Genomic DNA, 21,063 nt, shown 5'->3' on the forward strand with positions numbered 1-21,063 from the left:
TCTATAGTACCATGTATCTACGCCCACGGGTTGTCGTCTGGCTCCCATCGCCCATAGGAAGGAACGCGGAAGGATGTGGAAGACACGGTCGAGTCGGAGGAAGGAGGGGCGGCGGGCCTGGGCTCTGCTCTAGGCGGCCCCGCGCGAACTGGATTAGCTGGCTCTGGTTGCTCCCATGCGTCGGGCGACCGCGGCGGCGAGCCATATCCCCGCCATGGCGTCGGCAGCGTCGGCTCGATTACAGGCGGCGCCGACGAGGTTTCACGCGGCGGAACTGCCTTGGGCGGAGAGCGCGCCTCCATCCCGGTGGCCATCGGCGAGGGCTCCTCCTCATGCGGCGACTGGATCAACTTGACAGGTTTGACTTCGGGCACCATAGCTGCGGCTGACAAACTGCGGGTCCGTGTCTCTGGCGTCTCGAGTTGGGCGGCGCTCACGAGATCGACAGCATCGGATCGCGCTGCAACCGCCTCGCGCGACGCGGGTGAGACAACCTCGTCCATCTTGGGTTGCGGCTCAGGGACCGTGACAACTGGTGGTAGCTTGGGCTTATGCGTCCAGCCTAACCCTACGCCCTCGCTGTCGGCACGCCATGCGCCGGGGTTCTCGATCTCGCCGTCGAAATGTGCGTCGTCCACCTCGGCGACGACTGGTGCAGGCCTCGAGCGGGCGTGCTCTCCCCACTGGCCGTACACTGCGCGGCCCTTGCCCTTACCCTTGTCGGCTTGGCGGTTCTTGGCGCTCCGCCGTTGCCCGCCAGACGGGCCAGGGTGTGGAGAAGCAGGAACCCCGGCGCGTTGGCGCGCGTCCGAGGATAGTCGGAGTCGCCGGCCGGCGAGGATCCCGTTCTCCTCGTGCCGCCTGATGCGCCGAGCCTGTTCTCGGCTGATGTCGATGTTGGGAAAGCCCGAATAGCCCACACGGCGAGCGCGCTCGTACAGCTGCTCCTCGCCGTCGCTCATGTCGCTGAAGTCGAGGCTCGGCGCGTCACTCATGTCAGAGTCGCTATTGTCGTCTGCCCGGTATGGCATGTCGCTGTTGGTCTTGGGAAGAAGCGATGAGCGCTCGCCTTCGCCGTTCGGGTTGTTGAGCCAGTACTTGTCCTTGCCTCCTCGTGAGTAGCGGAGACCGGCGCGGATGCGCTTCTGCCTTCCCACGCCATAGTGAACTCCTCCGTCGGCCGCCTCGTACGCCTTGTACGACACGCCCCGTGCACGGAACGTGTCTTTGATGTCTTCCCAGACGTCCTTGACGCCAAAGGCGTCGCGCGCGGCGTAGATAAAGGGAAGGCGGGCGACATGTATGACCGAACTGTCGATGTAGTCGCTAGCGCGGAAGGCGTATTGCTGCGGTCAGCTCAAGGTGCAAAATGAGCTCACGTGTGCGATGGCGAAGAACGGCATCTCGATGCAGATCATCGAGTCGACGAGGGCGAGGACCATGTGTTCGGGATCGGTATATGGGCCGACTGCTGTCAGCTGAACCATGCAAGCTCTAGCTCACCAGACTTGATGAAACCCGCAGACACGAGGAACCCGACGAAGACACCCTGCCAGAACGAGAAGAACAGGATGCCCTTGACGCAGAGGAACTTTGCTGCTGTTAGTTAAACATTTGGGCTCGGCAACTCACGGACAGGCCGAAACGGCTTGAGGTCCTTGCTGACGGCGACCCAGAACATGGCTAGGCAGCTGTTGTCAGCGGACACCTCATAGTACCCACTAGAGACTGAGACAGATACTGATGTTGTACACGATTGTGACGTAGGTGTACCCCGAAGTGAGGGTGAACTCGCCCTCCTTCCATGTTCCGGTCCACTTGCACACGGCAGTGGCGATGACGAGGAGCGGTTTGATCTGGACATATTCTGTCGTTAGCTACCTCACGGTTAGACGCACGAAGGACGCCGCGTTTGAGGTTGAGAAGAGTCCATGGGTCACTTGGGTCCATGGGTGCGAAGAAGAGGTTGAGAGGAAAGGTATGGGGAATTGGTGGGCGGCCATTAAGTCGGAGAAGGAGGTCACGCTCTCCGCCGAGGTAGGTGATGAGTAGCTGGAGGAAGGTGTAGATGACGAATCCCTGTGGTCAGTCAGTCCATAAAGCGTGTTTACCTCGTAGAGGTCTCGGATTGCGTCGATGAAGAAAGCCGCGTTGAGCGAGTACAGCGCGATAAGCGATGACAACGCATACAGCGGTACCCTGGTATCAGCTCGATATCGATAGAGAGAGAGCTCACATGACCATGATGCGTACGACGCAGCGTTGCAGTGCTGGCATGCGGTAATTCTTGAGTTGCAGGACGATTGACCAGATACTCAGCACCGTTGCTGATGTCAGTTCCAATACTGACCCGACAGCTCACCGACCAAAGTACATGCCCCGCATACGGCCAATAGAGCGCCTGGCAGGTGATCTCCAGCCCCGCCTCGTCCTGGACCCGGGACCGAGGGCGAGCTCGGCGTCGGTGCGCCGGGGAAGGAGGGGAGCGACATTTGGTGCCAACAGGGATTCAAGTTGAGCTTGGGCCGACCAACCACTGACCAGTCCGCCCCGCTATATAGGGTGGCGTGCCGAGATGGCGATGATGGCGATAGTGATGGTTATGCAAAAGAGCAACAACGAAGAAGGCTCCCGTCATCGCCTTGGCCTCTGGCCACCCAACGGTGCCTGTTGGCCTGTGGGGCCCACCCACAGTCCAAAAGTCAACTCTAGGCACCAACGTCTTGTTGGCATAACAACTTCTTCATCATGGACGGCTCGATGGGCGCCCTCGACCCCCTGGCCGAGGCCAAGCATTTCGCCCTCACGCATATCGTGTACGACCCCTCGTCGCATCTAGGGATTCCATTAGCGCTTCTTTCGCTATCCCCAATCTTCCTGTTCGTCGCGTACTTTGCCCTCGTCATTTTTGGGCGGCGTGTCACACTCCTCCTCCTGGCCATCGGGAGTGTGGGGAACGAAGTGCTCAGTCTGGGCTTGAAGAGAGTTATGCGCGCGCCGAGGCCGTATCCCCACCTTGCTCATGTCGGGACTGGGTACGGAATGCCAAGTAGCCATGCGCAGGCTGGTGCGTTCGTGTTCGCTTGGGCTGCAGGGTATGCCCTTTCCCAGAGCGAGAGATACCCCGCTCGAACCGTTTCGGCACGGGCCAAGACTATGTACGCCATCAGGACGGGGATATACCTCTTCGGTCTGGCCAGCTGGTCGCTCGCCGTCGCATACTCTCGGTAGGCTAGAAGAAGAAGAAGGTTGCGGCTCACACTAGATTCGCGCTCCGGTACCACTCCGTCCCCCAGATCGTGGCGGGCTACGTCGTCGGCCTCGTCGCTGGCGCCGCATGGTACACTCTCACTGAACATGTTCCCCGAACGGCTCCCGAGTCGGTGCCGGGCCGCATCCGCCACACGATCGAGTGGCTTTGGACGGGCCTCGGAGGTATCGGAGGGTGGCAGCTTGGCGGCGCTGAAGGCGGCTGGCTCGAGGGGTGGATGTTTGGCGTCCACGACGAGCGCAAGGTGCAGTAGACATAGAGTATAGAGAGTACATACTGGTGCATGTAACAGGCAAACAACGGCCTTGAGTGTCTAGATGGCCGATGAGGTAACAAGGGCCCGGAACGGCAGGGACTATACTAGAGTGGAATCTCAAACAGAACAACAATGCGGAAGTGAGGGGAGCGAGGCCGAAGAGGTTAATCACAGGATAGGTGCGCTGGACAAATGACGCTCGGCGACAGTTCTAGACCTTTGGTGGTGATGCCGCGTGGTCAGGCCCGCCTCGGTCATCATTCGACGGACTGTCGTCATCCCCCCCTGGTTCATCCCAGTCCGCGGCGCCCTTCTTGATGACTTGCAGTTTACGCCCTTCACTCGCTCTCCCACCGATATCTCTATTATCTTCGTCGTCACCGTATTCGCTGTCTTCTCGTCTTGTGACCATACTCTTGGTTGGTGACGCAGCCTCGTCGATCACGCTCAGTTCTCGATGCGCAAGTGTGCCTCTCTCCACGTCATCCCATGCGCTGCGCTCGCCAGGCACGTCGATCTCGGACGTCTCAGCCATGGCGGGTGCGACCGAGCTAAACCCGAACTTGACAGGCGAGGGGACTCTCGGAGTGGCTGCTGCGGACGCATTATTCGACACGCGCGGTAGACTTGGCAGCGGCGACGTGGGGTTTGAATCAATGTGCAGTCTGGTGTGAGCTCACTAGTACAAATGCGCAATGATACTCACGGAGAAAGCACACTAAAGATCTGGCCTTCCTCTTTTGGCGGGCCGTAGGCGTCAAAGGGGTCGGGGATGGACATGACCAGGGGCTCGAGCACGGGGTCGCTCGCCTTGCCGGCAATCTTCTCGTAAAAGTCGAGCTGGGAGCGGATCACAAACGCGACCTTGCTCAGCACCGTCTCCCATGCCTCCTCTTCGGCTTCGAGCACCTCCTCGTGGTACGCCAACTTGATGCCATCGAGCTCATCGACCTGGCGCTGGAGGTCGGCGAGTGCGGCGCGGAACTGGTTAAGCTCGCGCTTGCGTCGCCGGCCGATCTTCATATTCTCGGCCTCGGTCTTGCGGATCTTGTCGCTCTGCGAATGCAGAGCCTTCTCATAGCTCGCGAGCCGTTCAGCCGTCATCATCTTGTAATTGTCCAGTGCTTCAAGTAGCGGAATCTCAAATTGGCGGTACACCGTGTCGGCGAGGAGCTGCTCGTGGTTTGAGATGAGGTACTGCAGCCCCGCTCCACCCGCCATGCCCGCGTTCGCCTCGCGACACCCCTTCACCCTTCCGTTAGTGTGACTAGCGATCAGGCTTACCGTGAACAGGCCTCCATGGCTGATGCGAATGCGGCCGTCGCGGTCGACATTGCCAGCAATGCATTGCGATACGCCTTTGCTGCCGACATGAGCTGCGCGTCAGTGTGTGCGGGTGAATACGCGGGAAGGAAGGGCACGGTCATTGTCATTGGTTTCGCCTTCCTTTTTTGATCTTTATGGCCTCACCTCTTCAAAGCACACCAATGACGCCCGCAGATCTTTGCGCGAGATAAGCGTCTCAGAGTCGGACAGGTGGACCTTGGATCCAGTTGTCGTGGTCGAGAACTGAGTGTCAGCATTCCAGGTCCCCGGATGGTGGCCGGCAGTCACCGGGTTGTAGCGTTGAAACGAGGGTGAGGTGCAAGGTGCGAGGTGCGAGGTGCGAGGTGCGAGATGCGAGGTCCGAACTGCCAACCATGCTCACCGAGGGACTGGGTGGTCTTGGCCACCCAATGCTGCCAGTGGACTGCATCGAGTCGTGTCTCATGACCCTTGTTGGATCGGGCATTGTTAAGCTTTGAGGTGAAGAGAGTTTGTCGACGAGGCTAGGTGTTGATGTGTGATGTTGTGAGGTTTGTGCGTGACAGACAGGGGGTGATGGGCAACTGCTAGTTGAACGTGGGGGATGTGGGATGCGGGGCACGGACCCATCCCTTAGTCTGACTTGACGTAGCCTCACGTGGTGAATGGCGTGTCAAATTCCATACCCTCTTTCGAGGCATATCAGTCAGTTGGCTGCAGCATAAAATTGGAACGCGGTGCGTTTAGTTGTTCCTTTGAACAAAATCCTGGGTACGTTTAAACACCTCTTGGTGGCTACGGCCTCTTGAGCACTTGAGCAATGGAGCATCCGCTGACTCCAGAAACATAAAAGTTCGATTCCCTACCTACTCCCGATGGAGGGTCTCGCGTTCCCGTTTCCTATACCAACGGTCTAGCCCGGTGATAGCCAAACTGCGTGCGCTTCTATTACACCCCGTGTCTCTGCGCCGAGGTGCTCGCCTTTTGGCTGAGCGCGACGACTCGCGGAGACTTGCGGTGGGGAGTGACGGCGGACCGACATTTCATAATTTGTATTCCACTGTGATGGTGATGGATGTTGTGTGTTTTTTTCTCTCTCTGAGCGTGGCTGCGTGTGGTGTTGGTGTTGTGGCAGGTGGAGAGGTCCGAGCGACAAGTACCTCACAAGCTCGGAGCGACAAGTACCTCTCAAGCCAAGCTCCAAACTCGTAAGCTTTTTCTTGGGTGCGAAGAGGGAGCGGCTAGATTCAAGGGTATGCATTGCAGGGTAGGTTGGTAGGTTGTGGTGACAGATATAGACGCGTCAACTTCTACTGTTGCTACAAGAGTAGTAGTCTAAACAAGGTCTAATGTGGATATGACAGCAAGCACATCCCATCCACATGGCGACAGGAGAGTACACACAACACCACTTAGTAGATGTACGGGATGAAGCGCCACTTGACGATTTTGCAGTACTCGTCCCAGTCGTCGCCATACTTGGCGGCGCACTTCTCAAAGTCACGTCCGCAGCGGTGGGTGAGGACGGCGAGGAAGAAGACGGGGTAGAACATGGTGATGGGCGTGTTGAAGCCGGCAGTAGCGCCCCACGTAAAGGCCTGGCACCAGTCGGCAGTGTAGTTGATCTTGCGGGCGTACTGCCACCATCCGTCGGTGAGGAGCTTGTTGCCGTGCTTGGTCTGGATAAACTTGGGGTCCTCGACCACGCTCCAAGGGACCGTGGGGAATGCTCCGCGGGGCTTGAAATGGCCCTGCTGCTGGAGCTTAAAGGCCGACTTCTGGGCCATCGACGAGTCAAAGATGTAGTAGCCCGTGAGGAGGGTCACGAACATGAGGATCTTGCCCCAGAGGGGGAAGGCGTACGTCGACGGGTCGGAGCGAGTCATGTAAATGACCGGGTAGCAGTAGGTGAAGGGGACGCCGGCCATGTTCCAGAAGATGAGCATCCAGCCAAACTTCTCGTGGAACATGTCCCAGGTCTGGGGGATGAGCTCCTCGCCCTTGGCGCAGGCGTTGATGTAAAGCGCCGTCGCAAGGAGCATGTGGAACATGTTGTAGGTGACGTAGCCGAGGTCCTCGTACTGCTTGACGGTGCCCGAGAGCGCCATGAGGAAGAGGAGAACCCAGGGAACGCGAACCTCTGCGAACATCTTGAGGTCGATAGGGCCGAGGCGGGGGTTGAGCGAAACACCCATAAAGTGGTCGTACACCCAGACGCCGGACATGCGCAGCGGCGCGCCGCCATAGTGCACAGTGCGACCGAGGATCTCAATCACGGCTGAGACGGTGAACGAGGTCGCGATGGCCACGGTCATGATGCCGCCGTAGTTCTCAATGATCCACGGCAGGCGGTAGATGCCGGTGACGTGAAGAACACCGGCGAGGACGAGGGTGGTGTACCACGATGCGAGGGCGTTGCACCTGTAAGGCAGGACGGCGTAGTCGAGCGACGGAACGGGAAGGCCGTTCTGCTCGACGCCGGGCATGACCCAGGCGAAGAAGAGCTGGATCGCCGTCAAGCCGAGGTACGTTCCCCAAGCAAACTTGGTGGGGTATGCGCCGACCTTGATGTGTGCCCACATGCGCTCGAGGAAGGGGACAATGTCATCGACCGAGGTGGGGTGCACCATCTTGCCGTCGTAGTACCACAGGCACACGAAGAGGTAGTCTGGGATTAGAGAGGGATGTGCGGCAGTGGATTGGCGCGGCAACGACGAGCCAGCCAACACTTGACTCCAAACTCACACATAAGAATCGGGAACCCAATCATCATAGCAGCGACGCCGACCGGCCCACCAAACTCGTATCTGTCATCAGCCTCGTCCCCACTCAGACTTACGACTGGTGAGTGTCGAGTTTCCGGTCCATGGCCTGTCCATACTCGGTGGGGATGGCGTACGAGAGCACGGTGCCCTTGGACGCCTTGTCCTCGCCATTGGTGTGGCCGTTGGCGCCGTTACCGTTGCCGTTGGCGTCGTTACCGTTGCCGTTGGCGTTCTTGCGCGATCGCAGGTTCGCGGACATGGTAGTTGGTCAATAGGGCAATGTCAGAATCGTTTTGGATTTCAGGATTAGATGTAGTGATGTGGTGGGTCTAGGCGACGCGTGCACTACCCTACCCCGTGCTCAGGCTAGACGCGTTCATCGCACGATGGCGCAAAACAGACCGCGACTTTTCCTATTTAGCATTTACGTAATTCGGGTACTTACGTGGTAGGGTTGACAAACTCGCCGCTCAGGAACCGGTTTACAGTGTACTGTACATTCAAGCAGTCGACGTGGGCGGGGTAAGGATGTTTTGAGGGGCTACCCCAGGACGCGGACAATGAACTCAGTCCGAATCCGGAGCTTGTGAAGAGATTGAGATGACCGGGATTGCGGGCACGGACACTTGTTCCAGCAAGAAGACGGAGATGTACTCTCCCGTGCGCCACCACACGAACCATCGGCCGCCGGTCGGCGGTCGGCGGTCGGCCCGATTCCTATACATGGCTTCAGGCACAAGTGCTTGCTTCTCTGCTGAGGTGATGAAGTCTTCGATCACTCATTCTCCCAAGCCCTGCTGCTATCGCCTATCCACACTGCCCCCCCTCACACTAACAGTGTGTCTTTGAATACACAGTAGTTCTGGACGTGCTCGGAACCGAGCTGCTTCGGTTCTGGCGGTAAGCCCGAGTCCGAACGAGACACGGCATGTCCCGCGGTGCAGACACGGACACGGTGTGGCTTGGGCAGGAAGCCCCGAACGTACTTCCCAATAGGGTAGAGACGGTAGCTGCGCCAGCATGGATGGGGTTCCGCAGCCTGAACCACACACGAGAGGCCCCGTGCAGAGAGGCCCAGAGCGGCCCGCGGTGAGCAACCTCGAGCACATGCCGGCGGCGACAAATACTCACTTTCATCAGGGCCCCAGGTCGTAGTCAACAACAAGTCGATTGAATGGCGGTCAATCTCCCCATCCAGCCCCGTTCAGTCGCGCCTGCGTTCCAGTCTGGCTGTTCGCACTCTTGTCCTCCCCCTGCTTTTCCTCTTTAAATGGATATCTCCACTGTCCTCTGCGGCCACATACTTGGCTACCTTGCTGCATCTAACGCGACTGACTACTAACATATCCTTCCTACTGCGAGCGTCAGCAGTGTCCATCATGCAAAACTCACAGTGTAGAACTTGCGGTTAGGGTTCTTGCCGAACAGGTCCTCACGCAGCTCGGGGAGCATCTTCTCCTCGAGGATGTGAAGGCGCGCCGACAGCGTGTTGTCGACCTTGATACGGTCGCCCAACGCCATGCCGATCACACCGCCGGCCGAGTCGTCCGCGAGAGAGTCCTCGAACGAAATCTCCGACTCGAGCCCAGCGATCTCCTTGTACTGCTTCTTGGCGTCCGCTGCCGCCGTCTTGACCAGCTTGGCGTCCTTGGGGCGGTGGACGAGCGTCACGTCCTTGGACAGCAGGAGGAGGAGGACCTGATGTCAGCGATCGCGGTGATTGTCTGTATACGTGACTTGCATTCAAGTCATCAAGTCACGACCGACGTACCTCAGTGATGAGCAACGACATGGCCTTGGGGTAGCCCTTGCCCTCGGCGAGGTCCTTGACCTTGTTGTTGGCCTCATCGAAGAGTTCCTGGAGCTGCTCCTCGCGCTTGCGCAGCACCTCGAGGCGGCTCTGGTTGAGCGCGGTCGACTGGGCAATCTTCCACCCAACCTCGGCCTGCTTGCGCTTCTTCTCGTACTGCGCATCTATTGCGAGCTGCTCCTGGCGCACGATCTTGGCCTGTTGGCGGGAGCGCGAGCAGGAGCAAGCGAGCGAAACCCAACGAAGGGATGGGGGAGACGGGTGGAGACGACGGATGTCAGGAAGGCAGGGAAGATGGGAGATCGTGATCGTGAGATAAGGTCGCATAGTATCCGGGAGACAGTCAGTTCCATCACACAATCACGCCCACTACGCACCTTCTCAATAGCGAACTCCTCGTCGGCCTTGACCTGGATCTCGCGCGCCTTCTCCCGCGCCTCCTGCGAGATGAACGCGACCTGGGGTTAGCTGAGACCAGAGCGGGAGGGAGGGGAAGGTGGGAGGGGAGGGGAGAGAGGGAAGGGGAGAGAGAGGGAGGGGAGACGGCAGCAGTCGATAGGTTGGCGGGCATCATGACCAGTTATATAGAAACGCACCATCTTGTTCATCTCGGACTGGATCTCCGAGTCATCGAGTGCTCCGCGGGACATGATGGATGTGGTATAGAGGTATGAGGCCGAGCAAGGTAGAGGTGATGGTCGCCAAGTAGATGGTGTTGGTTGACCCCGACACAACGTCACAGGTGTCACAGGTGGGGGGCTTATTCGGGCCTCCTGTAAGAGTGGAGGCCACGTGGCTGCGGGAAGTGGTTTCTGCATGCATTCAACGCAACAGACCGAGACGGAGGGCGGAGAGGGCAATGATAGGGATTGGTGCATGTTACCCTTCAAGTCAGAGGCACAGACTGTTCAGTGGGCACCTCCAAATACAAGCGCATCAACCATCTCCGTTCCTCTCACCCCTCCAAGTGCAACTGGACATCTGTCCAAGGACTCGCAGAGATGAGAAATGACTTGGATCGCCACAGGTAAACTGCAGTATGACCCAGCATGCAACAGCGGCCACAAGCCACCGCCACGTTCAGGTTTCGGGAGGAAACCAACAGATCTCGACCCCTCATTCCGCTCGCACAGACGCTCAACACAGCAACGCAGAGGCGTGCACAGAGGCGTGCACAGCACCGCTCACAACTCATGGTTCTGAATTCTGACCTCTCTTACCATCGCTCTTCACACTTGGACAACCCCACCCTCCTACGCAATGTCCGAAGACAAACGCCCAACCCCACCCCGAGGCTCCCAACCACCATCCGAGCCCAACTCTCCCCAACCCGAAGCGGAGCATATTGTCGACGACGAGTACTGGACCGACGGCGACTTTGAGGTCATCACAAGCAACGGTGTGCGCTTCCGTGTTCCGTCGTACCATCTCTTTGCAGCTAGGTATGTTCCACCCAAATTCTCGCTAACCCGCAGTTGGATCTTTAGAAACGCACGCAGATTAGCCCCGCCAAACAACTCGCGTATCCGTTTCACCGATCCCCTCTGCGAAACCGGCTATGTCTTCCGCCTCTTCATGACTCTCGCCGAGAAGGGCCAACTCGACGGAGTAGGCCAACGAGGCATATTCAAGGTCCACGTCAAGCTGCACCAGCTCTTCGTCTTCCTGCGTAAATGGGACTGTCCCGGTCTCCTCGCTATTCTCCAGCATTCCGTTTCTCGACTGGTCGACGAGGACCGATCCCTCGATCGGAGTAGGATGTTTATCGTGGCCGCCCTTAATGGAGATTCCAAATTTTGCCGACGGATCCTCGAGATGTCGGCGACCGATACGTGGGGCGCCAACCGCGACGGCAGCCCGGATGACATGATCGACGCGCCGACGGGGACGCCTATTTGGGAACCGCATAGCTGGCCGGTGTGGTTCCAGCTCCATTGTCCCCCGCTTTATGCTTGGGCTCTGGCAAGGGCTTGGAGTTCGGTCATGGCGTCTCCGCCCCCAGAACATGAGGGGAATCCAAAGGCTTTTGGGGCAGAGTTCCTCAATTTCCTCTGGGAGGTGGAGGGCCGTCAGGAGATCTGGTGAGAGTGAGGCACTTGAGACTATATGCATGTGTTATGTACCAAGCTGCAAGAGTGTCGGACACTCTGTTGGTAGTGCTTGCCGCCATTGTGGCACTGAGACAACTCGACTCCCGTCGGCTGGGATTTCAAGGCACCTTTGATACATTCTTCGACAAGTACCTCGCCATTGCCCAGCGTCAACAAGACAACAACTACGTGTCCCAGTGACGACTTTGAAGTGAAAACTAATGGTAGTCTAGCGGACAGCTGCCAAACGACGGAGCGCGCCGTCTCCCACCTTGGGACATGTGTTTCCTCCCGGACTTGGTCGTGCGTGAACGCTGACTGAGGTAATGCTATGTCCACCTGACCGCTCTTCTTGCTTCTTCCCATGCTCCACAATCCATCAGATCTCAGGAACGTGCAACATCCCCGGACGAACACTCCGATAGAACGATGGAGATGTCAGGCGAATACGAAAGGGAAGGAGTTTGTGGGAGAGAAAGCTGCACGGGGTTTACAGTGGCTGTGGATTGTAGTCAGCGATGAATGAAGCCGCAAATTGGTTTGGCTGCACATTCGCTGTGAGAGTGTCCGGCATTACATTAAGCTAGCGTACCTGTGGGTACTACAGTCCACGGCCACAGTCTCACTCGCCTATCCTATCTTCTATGCCTGGTTATAAACGCTTGTTGGGAGACATCGCAATGGCCGCGGGAGCCGTGAGTTGATACTTGATGAACCATTCTCCGAGGGTCTTTGGGACGACCGGGTTCTGAGCCGAAACAAACTGGAATCTGTATCGGTAGAACGCGCGTTGAAGCGCCCAGTGGTATTCGACCGGAATGTCCACGAGATGCCCGATGTCCCAGCGAGAAGGGTCGAGAACGTTATAGTCGATAGTCGGGAAAGGGTCCAAGGGAGACTTGGCCGATCCGATCGGAGCGTCGAGAGCTGATGCGCAAGTCCTGGGGCACCCGAGTATGGCTCCGACCTTGAAACAGGTGAGAGGGCCAATGCGGCGGTCCTTCACGGGCATTCGAACCTCGTCACGTATGAAGGTAAGAAAGTGACTGCGAGTGACTGCGCAGTCCCACTTGACCAGGAACCGGGCAAAGTGGGTGAGGGAGATGTTGTACTCGTCGAGGTCCGTGTTGCAGAGCTCGCCTTGTGTAACAAACTTGAAGAAGAGGCGGAGAACCATGGCTAACTCGAACTCTGGGTCGAGGAGGGTAAAGCTGCAGTCTTCGTTTGGGTCGATATGACGGATGTCTCTCAGGGCGATGCTGGCGTCAGAGCAAACCAGCAATCTCCCCACCTGTGGGCGAGGACGTAGAACGGAATGCGGAAGCGAACGCTATCAGAGCTAATGAGCTCGATTTCGCCGTCTGTCCACTGGTGGTCGTCCGTGATGAGAGTGTTCAAGGAAGACCTGCCCGTACTTGGTGTGATGTCTGTGCGGTTCAGGTGATCGCTGATATTGAGGAGACCCATGTCGGAGTGTGGTTATTATGGTTGTGTTTGAATAGTTAGGGAAACGGGATGTGCGCCGTGCGGTGGTCGGCGCTCAGGCGCCGGTTCTTAGGGCAAGGAGCAGGAACGAGGAGCACTGAATGAAGTGGAATAAGAGAGGAAGGAAGGTGGTTATGGTAGGTTTGGGATGGTTGCTGTGGATTATAAAGTACTGTTGAGGACGAGCAAAAAATGAATGGTGGGTCGGACGTGGTGCCGTTGTTACAGCGACCGAATAGGAGAGGGAGATACAGGAATACAGAAAGAAATAGTGAAGAGGTTGTGAAGGAAGGGAGATGGAGATATAAAGAGATGAAGAGTTGTAACTACAAATCATGTTGGTATGGCCGAGGAAGGCATAGTCTCCAGCTCCGGCTCCGATGACCGGCAACCGGCGACTGGTGACCAGTGTCAGTCTCCCGTATGTGTACATGAGTGAGAACTGATCACGCGTTCAGAATTGATAATTCATGACAACGGTTCATATTGTCACGCGCCTGAGTGACTTCAGCAACATTGTATAAATTGATCAACATCAACGTACAATATTAACATGCATGCTACAGCACCGTTGCGACACATGACTCCATACTCTCCAGACTCCACCGAAAGCGGGCACCTCGCCGAGCAGTCTTGTTCCAACCGTCACGCATCTCGAGAATGTTCTTGAACATAGGACCCAGGTTGGTTGTTGCTCCTACTTGACCGAACGACCACGCGAGGGCGCAGAGGCACTCGGTTGAGAATTCGCTGTCGATCCAGAAGGACATGGGACATCTCGAAGGCCAAACATCAAACCTCCGTTCCTGTAGTGGGAAAAATTGTAGTGGGAAAAATTGGAACGATCGATTACGGTTTTCTCTTGCCTCAGTATTCCTCGAGATACTTCCGAAAGGTCGCTGCGAGCTAGCCGGTGGCTCTCTTGTCCTCAAAGGCGCGCGCCAACGAGCACAAGTACTCAGGTGGGGTGCCTTGAAACCAAACTTGCACTCTCCAGCCAGAGGGATCCCTGACGGATGCGTTGGGCTTGGATTCCTTGGTAGGAAAGAGTGGCGGGAGTTGCGGCAAGGTATTCTCGAAGTAATTGGGGCGTTGTGCAGCGGATGCATGGGGTTGCAGGAGTGCGGAGGTGGGGCCGGGCGAGCTGGAGAGACTGCCCTACCGGCGACGAGTTGGTGTGAGTGAGGGAACTGGTGGGAGTGAATGTATGATAGTGTGGATGGACGGCTCGGGAGATGTGTCTAGTGAGAGGACAAGAGAGAGGGTTGCCTGTTAGTGTCACAAAAGTAAGAGAGACGAGGTGGAGGATAAGTTGAATGATGAGAGATTAGGAGAAAGGAAGAATGGCGATATCAGGGGTGGGATCGGGGAGGAAGGTTGTGACGTGGAGGGTGAGGGGGATCGATGGAGGTTGGGGAGTTAAAAGTCCTGTAATAAGGGAGAGTGGATGATAGATCAGTCGAAAGATTGGCGGGTTTGTTGTGTCGTGCCCCAGTTGTGGGGTAGCCAAGGCTCATCGTACGTCGTTGGATTGGATCTGTCGTCACTGGACCTGCGGTACGGCGGATGAGGTGACAAACTGCCACTCCCCTCCTCCCACCCGACATGTCAACAGGTCCGAGCCCTTACCCTCGAGGGCACCTCGAGGGCATGCTGGTTAGAAGGTTCATGTAGGTCAGTCACCAGCCGGGTCGATGTACACTCGCGCAAGGATAAAATACATCGGGCACGGGAGGTGGCAGGCCCGCGCAGCCGGGCGCAAGGTCGTGTATATGTGTCTGCGCCCTGGGGTATTGGCCATTGGGGGCAGGGAGAGCGCTGCTCGGCTCGGCTAGGGGGACCCCGAGATAAAGTAGGGGTGGTTGAGTGCGCGCTTTGCAGAGATTCGATGGGCGGGGTCGTAGACTAGCATCTGGGCAAGGAGGTCGATGCCGTCGTCGTCGAGCGCGGTTACCGTCCCCTTGAGGTCGTGAGGGTGCCACTGCGGGAAGGTGGGCTTGTAGTCGGGCAGGCTTCTGACGCCTGGCCAGATTTCCTCGTCTGGGGTACCGAGGAGGCGGAAGATGCGGAAGATCTCGTCAATCTCAGAGTCTCCTGGGAAGAGGGGCTGGCGCATTGCCATCTCGGCGAAGATGCATCCGACAGACCACATGTCGATTGCCGTAGAGTAGTGGCGCGAGCCGAGGAGCACCTCGGGCGCGCGGTACCACAGCGTGACGACCTGGGGTCAGCTCATCATGTGCGAACAGCTGAAGGGGGAGGAGGTAGGCTACTCACCTCGTGGGTGTACGTCCGCAAGGGTATGCCGAAGGCGCGGCCGAGGCCAAAGTCGGCAAGCTTCAGGTTACCCTCTTTGTTGATGAGCAGGTTCTGGGGCTTGAGGTCACGGTGGAGCACTCGGTGCGCGTGACAGTAGTATAGGCCCTTGACCAGCTGGTAGCAGAACTTCTGTGGGGTGGTTAGCAAAGTTTGCCACTCGGTGACACTCGCGCCACAAGGTGGAGGCGGGATGAGCAGAATAGCCGGTCCACCTCACCCCTGGTGCGAGATGAGACACACCTTTACCATCCCCGGGCCGAGACCGTCCTTGTCACCGATGGAGTCCATGTAGCGCTTGAGGTCGAGGTCTAAGAACTCGAAGACGAGGTAGAGCTTGGCGTCCGAGTGAACAATGTCGAGTAGTCTGGGATCAGCGTGGCCGGTGGCGGTGTGTGTGGTGATGCGCCGCCGTGTGTGTCAGCGACACTCATGGTGTAACCAGTGTGGGTGACGGCACGCACGCCCGTTCAGTCGGTGCTGGTGCTAGCGTTGCATCGTGCGTGATTGTGGTCTGGCCTGATCGCGGCTGCGATTCAACTGCTCTGGGCCAATCGCACGGTGTGCACTCCATGCCAGTCTGCGCTCGTCCCTACAGAACTTGCACAGTTGTTGTAGACCGCCGCGGTATGTCAACCAGGCCCAAAGTCTGTCTGCAGATGACGACGTGCCAAGCAGCCAAACATGCCTCGTGCGCCCTTCATGTTCATGTTCGCAATCCCAAACCGCACTCACTTGACAATGTTGTCGTCCTTTGACAGCTCCTTGAGCAGCGAGATCTCGCGGATAGAAGTGCTCGGCACGCCCTCGTCCTCGGCCTCGAGGCGGATCTTCTTGAGCGCAACATACGATCCTGTCCGGATATCGCGCGCCTTGTACACGACGCCATATGTGCCTGCGGAGTGGAGGCGGGACGAGCGGGAGTGTTGTGACAGGGGTAGGTAAGAGGTTGGAGTAGGAGAAAGGGGGCGTCAGTATGTGTCACGAACTCAAGGGTGCAATTCACCTTCGCCGACCTTCTCTAGCTTGGTGTAGTTCTCGAGCGACATGGTAGTTTAAAGGAGCTCGGAGGCCAAGAAGGGGAGGAGGCAGTCGGGTTGAGCCGAGCAGTCGGTGAGTATGGAGGAGGAGAGGTGAGGCGTAGTGTGGGAAACAGGTTATCGATAGTGTCAAGAGTGTTGAGAATGTCGAAGAGGAGAGATGGAGGATTAGTTGTATTTGGACGTTTGGACGTTTGGACGTTTGGAGTCTGGATGTCTGGATGTTGTGTGCTTGGCCTTTGGGACTAGCTTTGGGTTGTGTGTTGCTTGCCTGCTTGCCTGTTGACCTTCCCTGGCCCTGGCTGGTCTTGGACGCGTCTCCCCCTTAACCCCCCCTCCTCTCCCGGTCAAGCCGCAGGCCCCTGCCACACAGTAACGCCGCCACGCGAGCGGATGGCAACGGGATCAGATGGCTAACCTCCACCCCTGGCTGGATGCAAGTTACTGTGAGCACCATTGACATCACCGTAGAAATTTCCGCCCAACCTCATTTCATACTCGTTCATTCCGCATCACAGCCAACAACACGCAATGGAGAAGCAGCTCTCACCCCCGCTCCTCATCGAGCCCCTCGGCCCACCCACCAAGATCTCCGCCCGCCAGACCTTCACCCACCTCTCCACTTTTGTCGAGCACCTCCCTCCCTCGCCGCAACGTACGCAGCTCGAGCGGCTGGCCGACGCGCTCGGCGTCCAAGTTGGCGCAATTGCCCCATCTGAGGGAGAGGCGAGGGAGAAGAAGCGTGAGGCAGAGCGTGCTGCAGCGCGTGCCGAACGCCGGCGAACCCGCGAGGCTGCGCGGGCTGCTGAGGAGGAGGCCGAGGCCAAGGATGACAAGGACGCGCTTGAGGCCGCTATTGAGGGTGAGGCGGAGGCTGAGGCTGAAGACGAGGAAGAGGAGATGGGCCAGAACTTGGGCGACGGGCCGATTATGGACGACCGTGGGGACTTTGAGTATGGCGATGTGCCCGAGGACGACGAGGACGAGCCGGACAACGAGCAGGTCGCTATGGAGGAGGACTAGGCGAGCTGCCGCTTCAACACATGCATATAACAACACAGGATACCCAGCATACTGCCGTCACCCATTCTAGGCTCTCGACTCTGGCGCACCACCCTCTACAACCTTCCCTACATCCGGGTCATCTCCGCAACACGGACCCCGGCCTTCTCCGCGCATATCGAGGATCTTGAAGAACCCGCATCCCTTCATGTCGCTTGTCCGCATTGGCGTCTGACATTGCCAAAAGTACACCATATCGTCATCGACGACGCCATTCGACACGGAGCCCGAGCCTCGTATTACGCCGAGTGCCGAGCGGGCCTTGCCGCGTTGGTCGGCACGGAGGAGGCTGTCATTAGCATTGTAGAATTAGTACATACGTAGGGAAGCCGCATTTGCAGTATGGTGTACCGGAGCGAAGGCCGTCGGGGCTAGGTTCGGGATGGAAGTCTTGGCGATAGAACCTGCTGTCAGCTGGAGATGGAAATGGAGAGCTCACCGGAAGGTGATGTTGATGCGGGACGTGTACGCAGTCTGCTCATCGACTGGGATGGGCTGCCCGTCTGCATCCCAACCGATACGAAAGGTGTCGAGTGCGCGCTGTGGAGGGATCCTGCCTTGAGCTTGATCAAAACTATCCAGCTGACTCACGTGTGCTTGAACCGTTCCTGGCATCCAGGCGTCATGAGCACGAGCGTGTTGTTCCCCAGCGTTACCTCGTATGTGCGCGGCGGCTCGTCCGGCGCGAATGCCGGGTCAGAAGTATTCACTGCGCGTAGGCGGAACGCGCGCGGTGTCCCAAGGGACAAACTCGCGATGGTGGGGTATGGTCCAAGGTCTGGTCTGGTCAGCCACGCCAAAGTTGACTCACAAGTCATCTGGTCCGAATGGAAGCCGACGCTGGGGTTAATTACATAGGAGGTAAAACTTACGTCGCTTGCGCCCCATCATATCGATTAGCGCCGCATGCGTTAGCCCGCCACCGTCCCCTATACTCTAGAGGATACCGAGGTACGCTGTCGAGGTAAGCGTTAACTGCGTCTTCCACCAAGCTCGCGGATTTGTCCAGATACGGGGTATATGCCTTCTGTCAGCTCTATTTTCCTTTGTTTCGTAAGTACCTTTGCCTCGGTCCGTTTTCCGTTATAAAAGTACTCGACTGGGCCATCACTGTCCCAATGTTCGCCCTCCCGGGCGTATCCGGTCGCTTGGTGGTTACTCTCCACCGCCTTGCCTGCGATGTAGAGCTTGTTCCGGCCCCACTTTGCGCTCTCAGTCATCATCTCGTGAAATAGCTGGGCGGCGAAAGAGGGAGTTAGGGGAGAGGGGAGGAAGGCGAGGGGGAGGTTGGCAGCTGCGACGGCGGCTGGCGAAGCGAGGTGGATCGTTCCCCGAGGATTGTTGGGTTTGTCGGTGACGGGACGGGAGAGGAGGGCGGCCCATCCGGCAGCTGAGGCGTCGCGGTCAACTCCAGGTGAGGGTGGGGTGGGTGGTGGGGGCGATACTGGGCGCGGGAAGGCGGGGCGCAGCGATGTGATGGAGGATGTGGAGGGCGTGGATGGCTCGGTCTTTGGCGGTTTGAACCACTGCTTCAGACCCTTTCCCTTTCCCTTCGATCGCTTGGCAGAGTTGGACGCCGGCGCCGATTGCCAACTGGACGTTGATGGCTGTGATGTGCCGCCCCCGACGAGGAGCAGTTCCGCGGCAGCCGCCACGTCCCCCTTGGCGCGGCGGAGTGCACCGACACACACGTCGGTGCTGAATGGTGCTGGGTCGAGGAGGGTGAGGAGCTCGGCTATGGCTGCGTCGTGTGGGTCGTGCTCGTCAGAGTCGGCCTTGCGTTTACTCATCGCGCCTCAGATGTATGTTGATCGTGAGGATAAACAAGCTCGACAAAGTCAAAGTTGGACAACTTGGGCTCGAAGAGAGGTGAGTCAACCAGGGGCCCCGCCGGGAATCGCCGCACTGTCCGCGACCGCGATCGGCGGCTTCGCGTGCCGCGTAGGCCCCCTCTTATCCTACAGCAACACACACCGCACCACTTGGTGGTGTATCATACGAGGTGTAGCGGACAAAGATACATACATAGATAGATGTTTTCTCTTCTCCATCCCCCATCACTTTGGCAGGCTGGCAGACGTGGCGCCGCTCGGACCCGCGTAGGACCCTCACAAGGCGCGCGGGACTGTCGATCAGGATGTTGGCGTCAGTCTGCATCTGCGCCGGACGCCAGCTCAGGCACGCCATCTTCCCTATCCCTATCCTTATCCCTGTCCAAAAGTACACCACCCGTCTTGGCTTCACACTATCCACATCAACCATGATCCCACTCCCTCTCCCACTCCTTCTCTTGTCCGCGTTGGCGCACGCACACGGCGACCACGCTGCCGCGATCCAGTCGCGCGCAGATGACGAGTCCTTGTCCTATGCCGAGCGGCATGTGAGTTTATGTGGGCTTGGGCCGGGGTAGGCTTGCCCGCTTGCACGGATCCTCCTTTTGTCACTCAATGTCTCTCCTCCCTACACCGTACCAGCATCTCGCCTAGCTAAAGAGTGGCTGGCTGATACCAGATGGCGGCCGAGCACCACATCGAGTCATTTGACGAGCCAGCGTTCTTCAAGCTCCACGACCTCGACCTCGATGGGTTCTGGGACCGCGATGAGATTGCCGCCATCTATGGGCTGCGACACCATTCTGTCGCTACTCCCAAGAAGAAGAAGCATGATGAGGGGTTCGAGGACCGCGTCGTTAGTGCCGTTCTCCTCAAGCTTGATACGGACGGGGATGGTGAGTTGGCTCTTTCTCCTTTCTGCTCTCTTGCCCCTTTGGGTAGGCGGCAGGGGTAGGCTAGAGGGGCGATCGGGCTATGGGCCTTGGCTACGGGGTTGCTAACCTCAGGCAAGGTGTCGCTTGACGAGTTCAAGACTGGCGGCATGGACAGTCTGCCGATTATTGGTGACTTCAAGGACCTTGGCCACCACTATGACGAGGAGAGCGAGTAGTGAGTCCACCAGTGTCGGCGGAACGACCGTGCCAATCTGCGACGAGTAGCTAACACCAGCTTCCTCCACCACGAGGAGCTGTACCACTCGACGCCCGAAACCCAGACCGACGAGAGCTACAACCACCCCGAAGACATTGCCCATTTCCGTAATCACGAGCACATCGAGGCGGAGGAGGACGCGCGCGAGCGCAAATTCGAGGGCTTGGCTGCAAACGCCGATCTGACTGACGAGCACAAGGCCCACGATCCTCTCGAGGAGGCAGGCCACGCTGCGGGCGAGGGTCCAGAGGCGTACGCTGCCGCGGGCAAGGGGCCGGACGTGGGCGGCGGCCAGACTTGGGACGAGCAGACGGCCGAGGAAACAGAGGGGACCGAGGGAACTGGCACTGGCGCTCAGCAGGTCCTGGCAGGCCAGCAAGAGGGCTCGGCCAAGGCCGACGGATACCAGCAGGCCCGGTTCCGTGATGTGCGGGCTGGACGCAAGGTGCCGCCTCGTCGGTTGGATCCGGATACTGGACACAAGCACCGTGCTAGTGCTGAGGAGCGGGCGCGTGCCGACGCACCCTACAGTGAGTTTGAGAGGGGAGTGGGTGGTCGGAATCGTTATCAGCGTGACGGCTCGTTGCGCAGTGACAGAAGCTAACGCCCAGAGTTCAAGATGCGCGGCGGACTGCGGTCGGACGAGTTCTAGGTGCCTAAGTGCGTAGGTGCGATAGAC

At 58.2% G+C, this 21,063-nt stretch overlaps 11 protein-coding genes across 11 annotated transcripts; 4 read left to right on the plus strand and 7 right to left on the minus strand.

Annotated features, from left to right (window-relative positions):
* Positions 1-17: 17 nt before the first annotated feature.
* On the minus strand, positions 18-2,492 carry CcaverHIS019_0303690 (uncharacterized protein; the record flags this gene model as incomplete). The annotated part of the gene is made up of 9 exons (XM_060598808.1): positions 18-1,346; positions 1,380-1,468; positions 1,504-1,596; positions 1,633-1,691; positions 1,723-1,867; positions 1,899-2,079; positions 2,112-2,199; positions 2,237-2,327; positions 2,363-2,492. 9 exons carry the CDS (start codon positions 2,490-2,492, stop codon positions 18-20), a joined length of 2,205 nt encoding a protein of 734 aa, XP_060455564.1.
* Positions 2,493-2,748: 256 nt separating this feature from the next.
* On the plus strand, positions 2,749-3,524 carry CcaverHIS019_0303700 (uncharacterized protein; the record flags this gene model as incomplete). Its single annotated transcript, XM_060598809.1, has 2 exons — positions 2,749-3,227; positions 3,266-3,524. The coding sequence occupies 2 exons, from the start codon at positions 2,749-2,751 to the stop codon at positions 3,522-3,524; spliced, it is 738 nt and encodes a 245-aa protein (XP_060455565.1).
* Positions 3,525-3,738: 214 nt separating this feature from the next.
* Positions 3,739-5,319, minus strand: CcaverHIS019_0303710 (uncharacterized protein; the record flags this gene model as incomplete). Its single annotated transcript, XM_060598810.1, has 5 exons — positions 3,739-4,192; positions 4,234-4,779; positions 4,812-4,903; positions 4,998-5,096; positions 5,236-5,319. The coding sequence occupies 5 exons, from the start codon at positions 5,317-5,319 to the stop codon at positions 3,739-3,741; spliced, it is 1,275 nt and encodes a 424-aa protein (XP_060455566.1).
* A 925-nt stretch (positions 5,320-6,244) lies between these two features.
* ERG4 (uncharacterized protein) lies at positions 6,245-7,856 on the minus strand (the record flags this gene model as incomplete). The annotated part of the gene is made up of 3 exons (XM_060598811.1): positions 6,245-7,500; positions 7,578-7,639; positions 7,672-7,856. The coding sequence occupies 3 exons, from the start codon at positions 7,854-7,856 to the stop codon at positions 6,245-6,247; spliced, it is 1,503 nt and encodes a 500-aa protein (XP_060455567.1).
* A 1,093-nt stretch (positions 7,857-8,949) lies between these two features.
* VMA4 (uncharacterized protein) lies at positions 8,950-10,057 on the minus strand (the record flags this gene model as incomplete). The annotated part of the gene is made up of 5 exons (XM_060598813.1): positions 8,950-8,952; positions 8,990-9,295; positions 9,369-9,605; positions 9,785-9,865; positions 10,004-10,057. 5 exons carry the CDS (start codon positions 10,055-10,057, stop codon positions 8,950-8,952), a joined length of 681 nt encoding a protein of 226 aa, XP_060455568.1.
* A 610-nt stretch (positions 10,058-10,667) lies between these two features.
* Positions 10,668-11,492, plus strand: CcaverHIS019_0303740 (uncharacterized protein; the record flags this gene model as incomplete). Its single annotated transcript, XM_060598814.1, has 2 exons — positions 10,668-10,849; positions 10,883-11,492. The coding sequence occupies 2 exons, from the start codon at positions 10,668-10,670 to the stop codon at positions 11,490-11,492; spliced, it is 792 nt and encodes a 263-aa protein (XP_060455569.1).
* A 657-nt stretch (positions 11,493-12,149) lies between these two features.
* On the minus strand, positions 12,150-12,964 carry CcaverHIS019_0303750 (uncharacterized protein; the record flags this gene model as incomplete). Its single annotated transcript, XM_060598815.1, has 2 exons — positions 12,150-12,756; positions 12,789-12,964. The coding sequence occupies 2 exons, from the start codon at positions 12,962-12,964 to the stop codon at positions 12,150-12,152; spliced, it is 783 nt and encodes a 260-aa protein (XP_060455570.1).
* A 1,849-nt stretch (positions 12,965-14,813) lies between these two features.
* CDC28 (uncharacterized protein) lies at positions 14,814-16,347 on the minus strand (the record flags this gene model as incomplete). Its single annotated transcript, XM_060598816.1, has 5 exons — positions 14,814-15,203; positions 15,260-15,430; positions 15,542-15,665; positions 16,034-16,193; positions 16,305-16,347. The coding sequence occupies 5 exons, from the start codon at positions 16,345-16,347 to the stop codon at positions 14,814-14,816; spliced, it is 888 nt and encodes a 295-aa protein (XP_060455571.1).
* A 522-nt stretch (positions 16,348-16,869) lies between these two features.
* Positions 16,870-17,361, plus strand: CcaverHIS019_0303770 (uncharacterized protein; the record flags this gene model as incomplete). The annotated part of the gene is made up of 1 exon (XM_060598817.1): positions 16,870-17,361. One exon carries the CDS (start codon positions 16,870-16,872, stop codon positions 17,359-17,361), a length of 492 nt encoding a protein of 163 aa, XP_060455572.1.
* Positions 17,362-17,427: 66 nt separating this feature from the next.
* On the minus strand, positions 17,428-19,190 carry CcaverHIS019_0303780 (uncharacterized protein; the record flags this gene model as incomplete). The annotated part of the gene is made up of 7 exons (XM_060598818.1): positions 17,428-17,689; positions 17,721-17,804; positions 17,840-17,953; positions 17,992-18,178; positions 18,212-18,240; positions 18,273-18,424; positions 18,462-19,190. 7 exons carry the CDS (start codon positions 19,188-19,190, stop codon positions 17,428-17,430), a joined length of 1,557 nt encoding a protein of 518 aa, XP_060455573.1.
* A 470-nt stretch (positions 19,191-19,660) lies between these two features.
* On the plus strand, positions 19,661-21,036 carry CcaverHIS019_0303790 (uncharacterized protein; the record flags this gene model as incomplete). The annotated part of the gene is made up of 5 exons (XM_060598819.1): positions 19,661-19,780; positions 19,912-20,128; positions 20,240-20,342; positions 20,403-20,914; positions 20,996-21,036. 5 exons carry the CDS (start codon positions 19,661-19,663, stop codon positions 21,034-21,036), a joined length of 993 nt encoding a protein of 330 aa, XP_060455574.1.
* Positions 21,037-21,063: the final 27 nt, after the last annotated feature.

This window comes from Cutaneotrichosporon cavernicola (genome assembly GCF_030864355.1).
Source record: "Cutaneotrichosporon cavernicola HIS019 DNA, chromosome: 3".
Taxonomy (NCBI): Eukaryota; Fungi; Basidiomycota; class Tremellomycetes; order Trichosporonales; family Trichosporonaceae; genus Cutaneotrichosporon; species Cutaneotrichosporon cavernicola.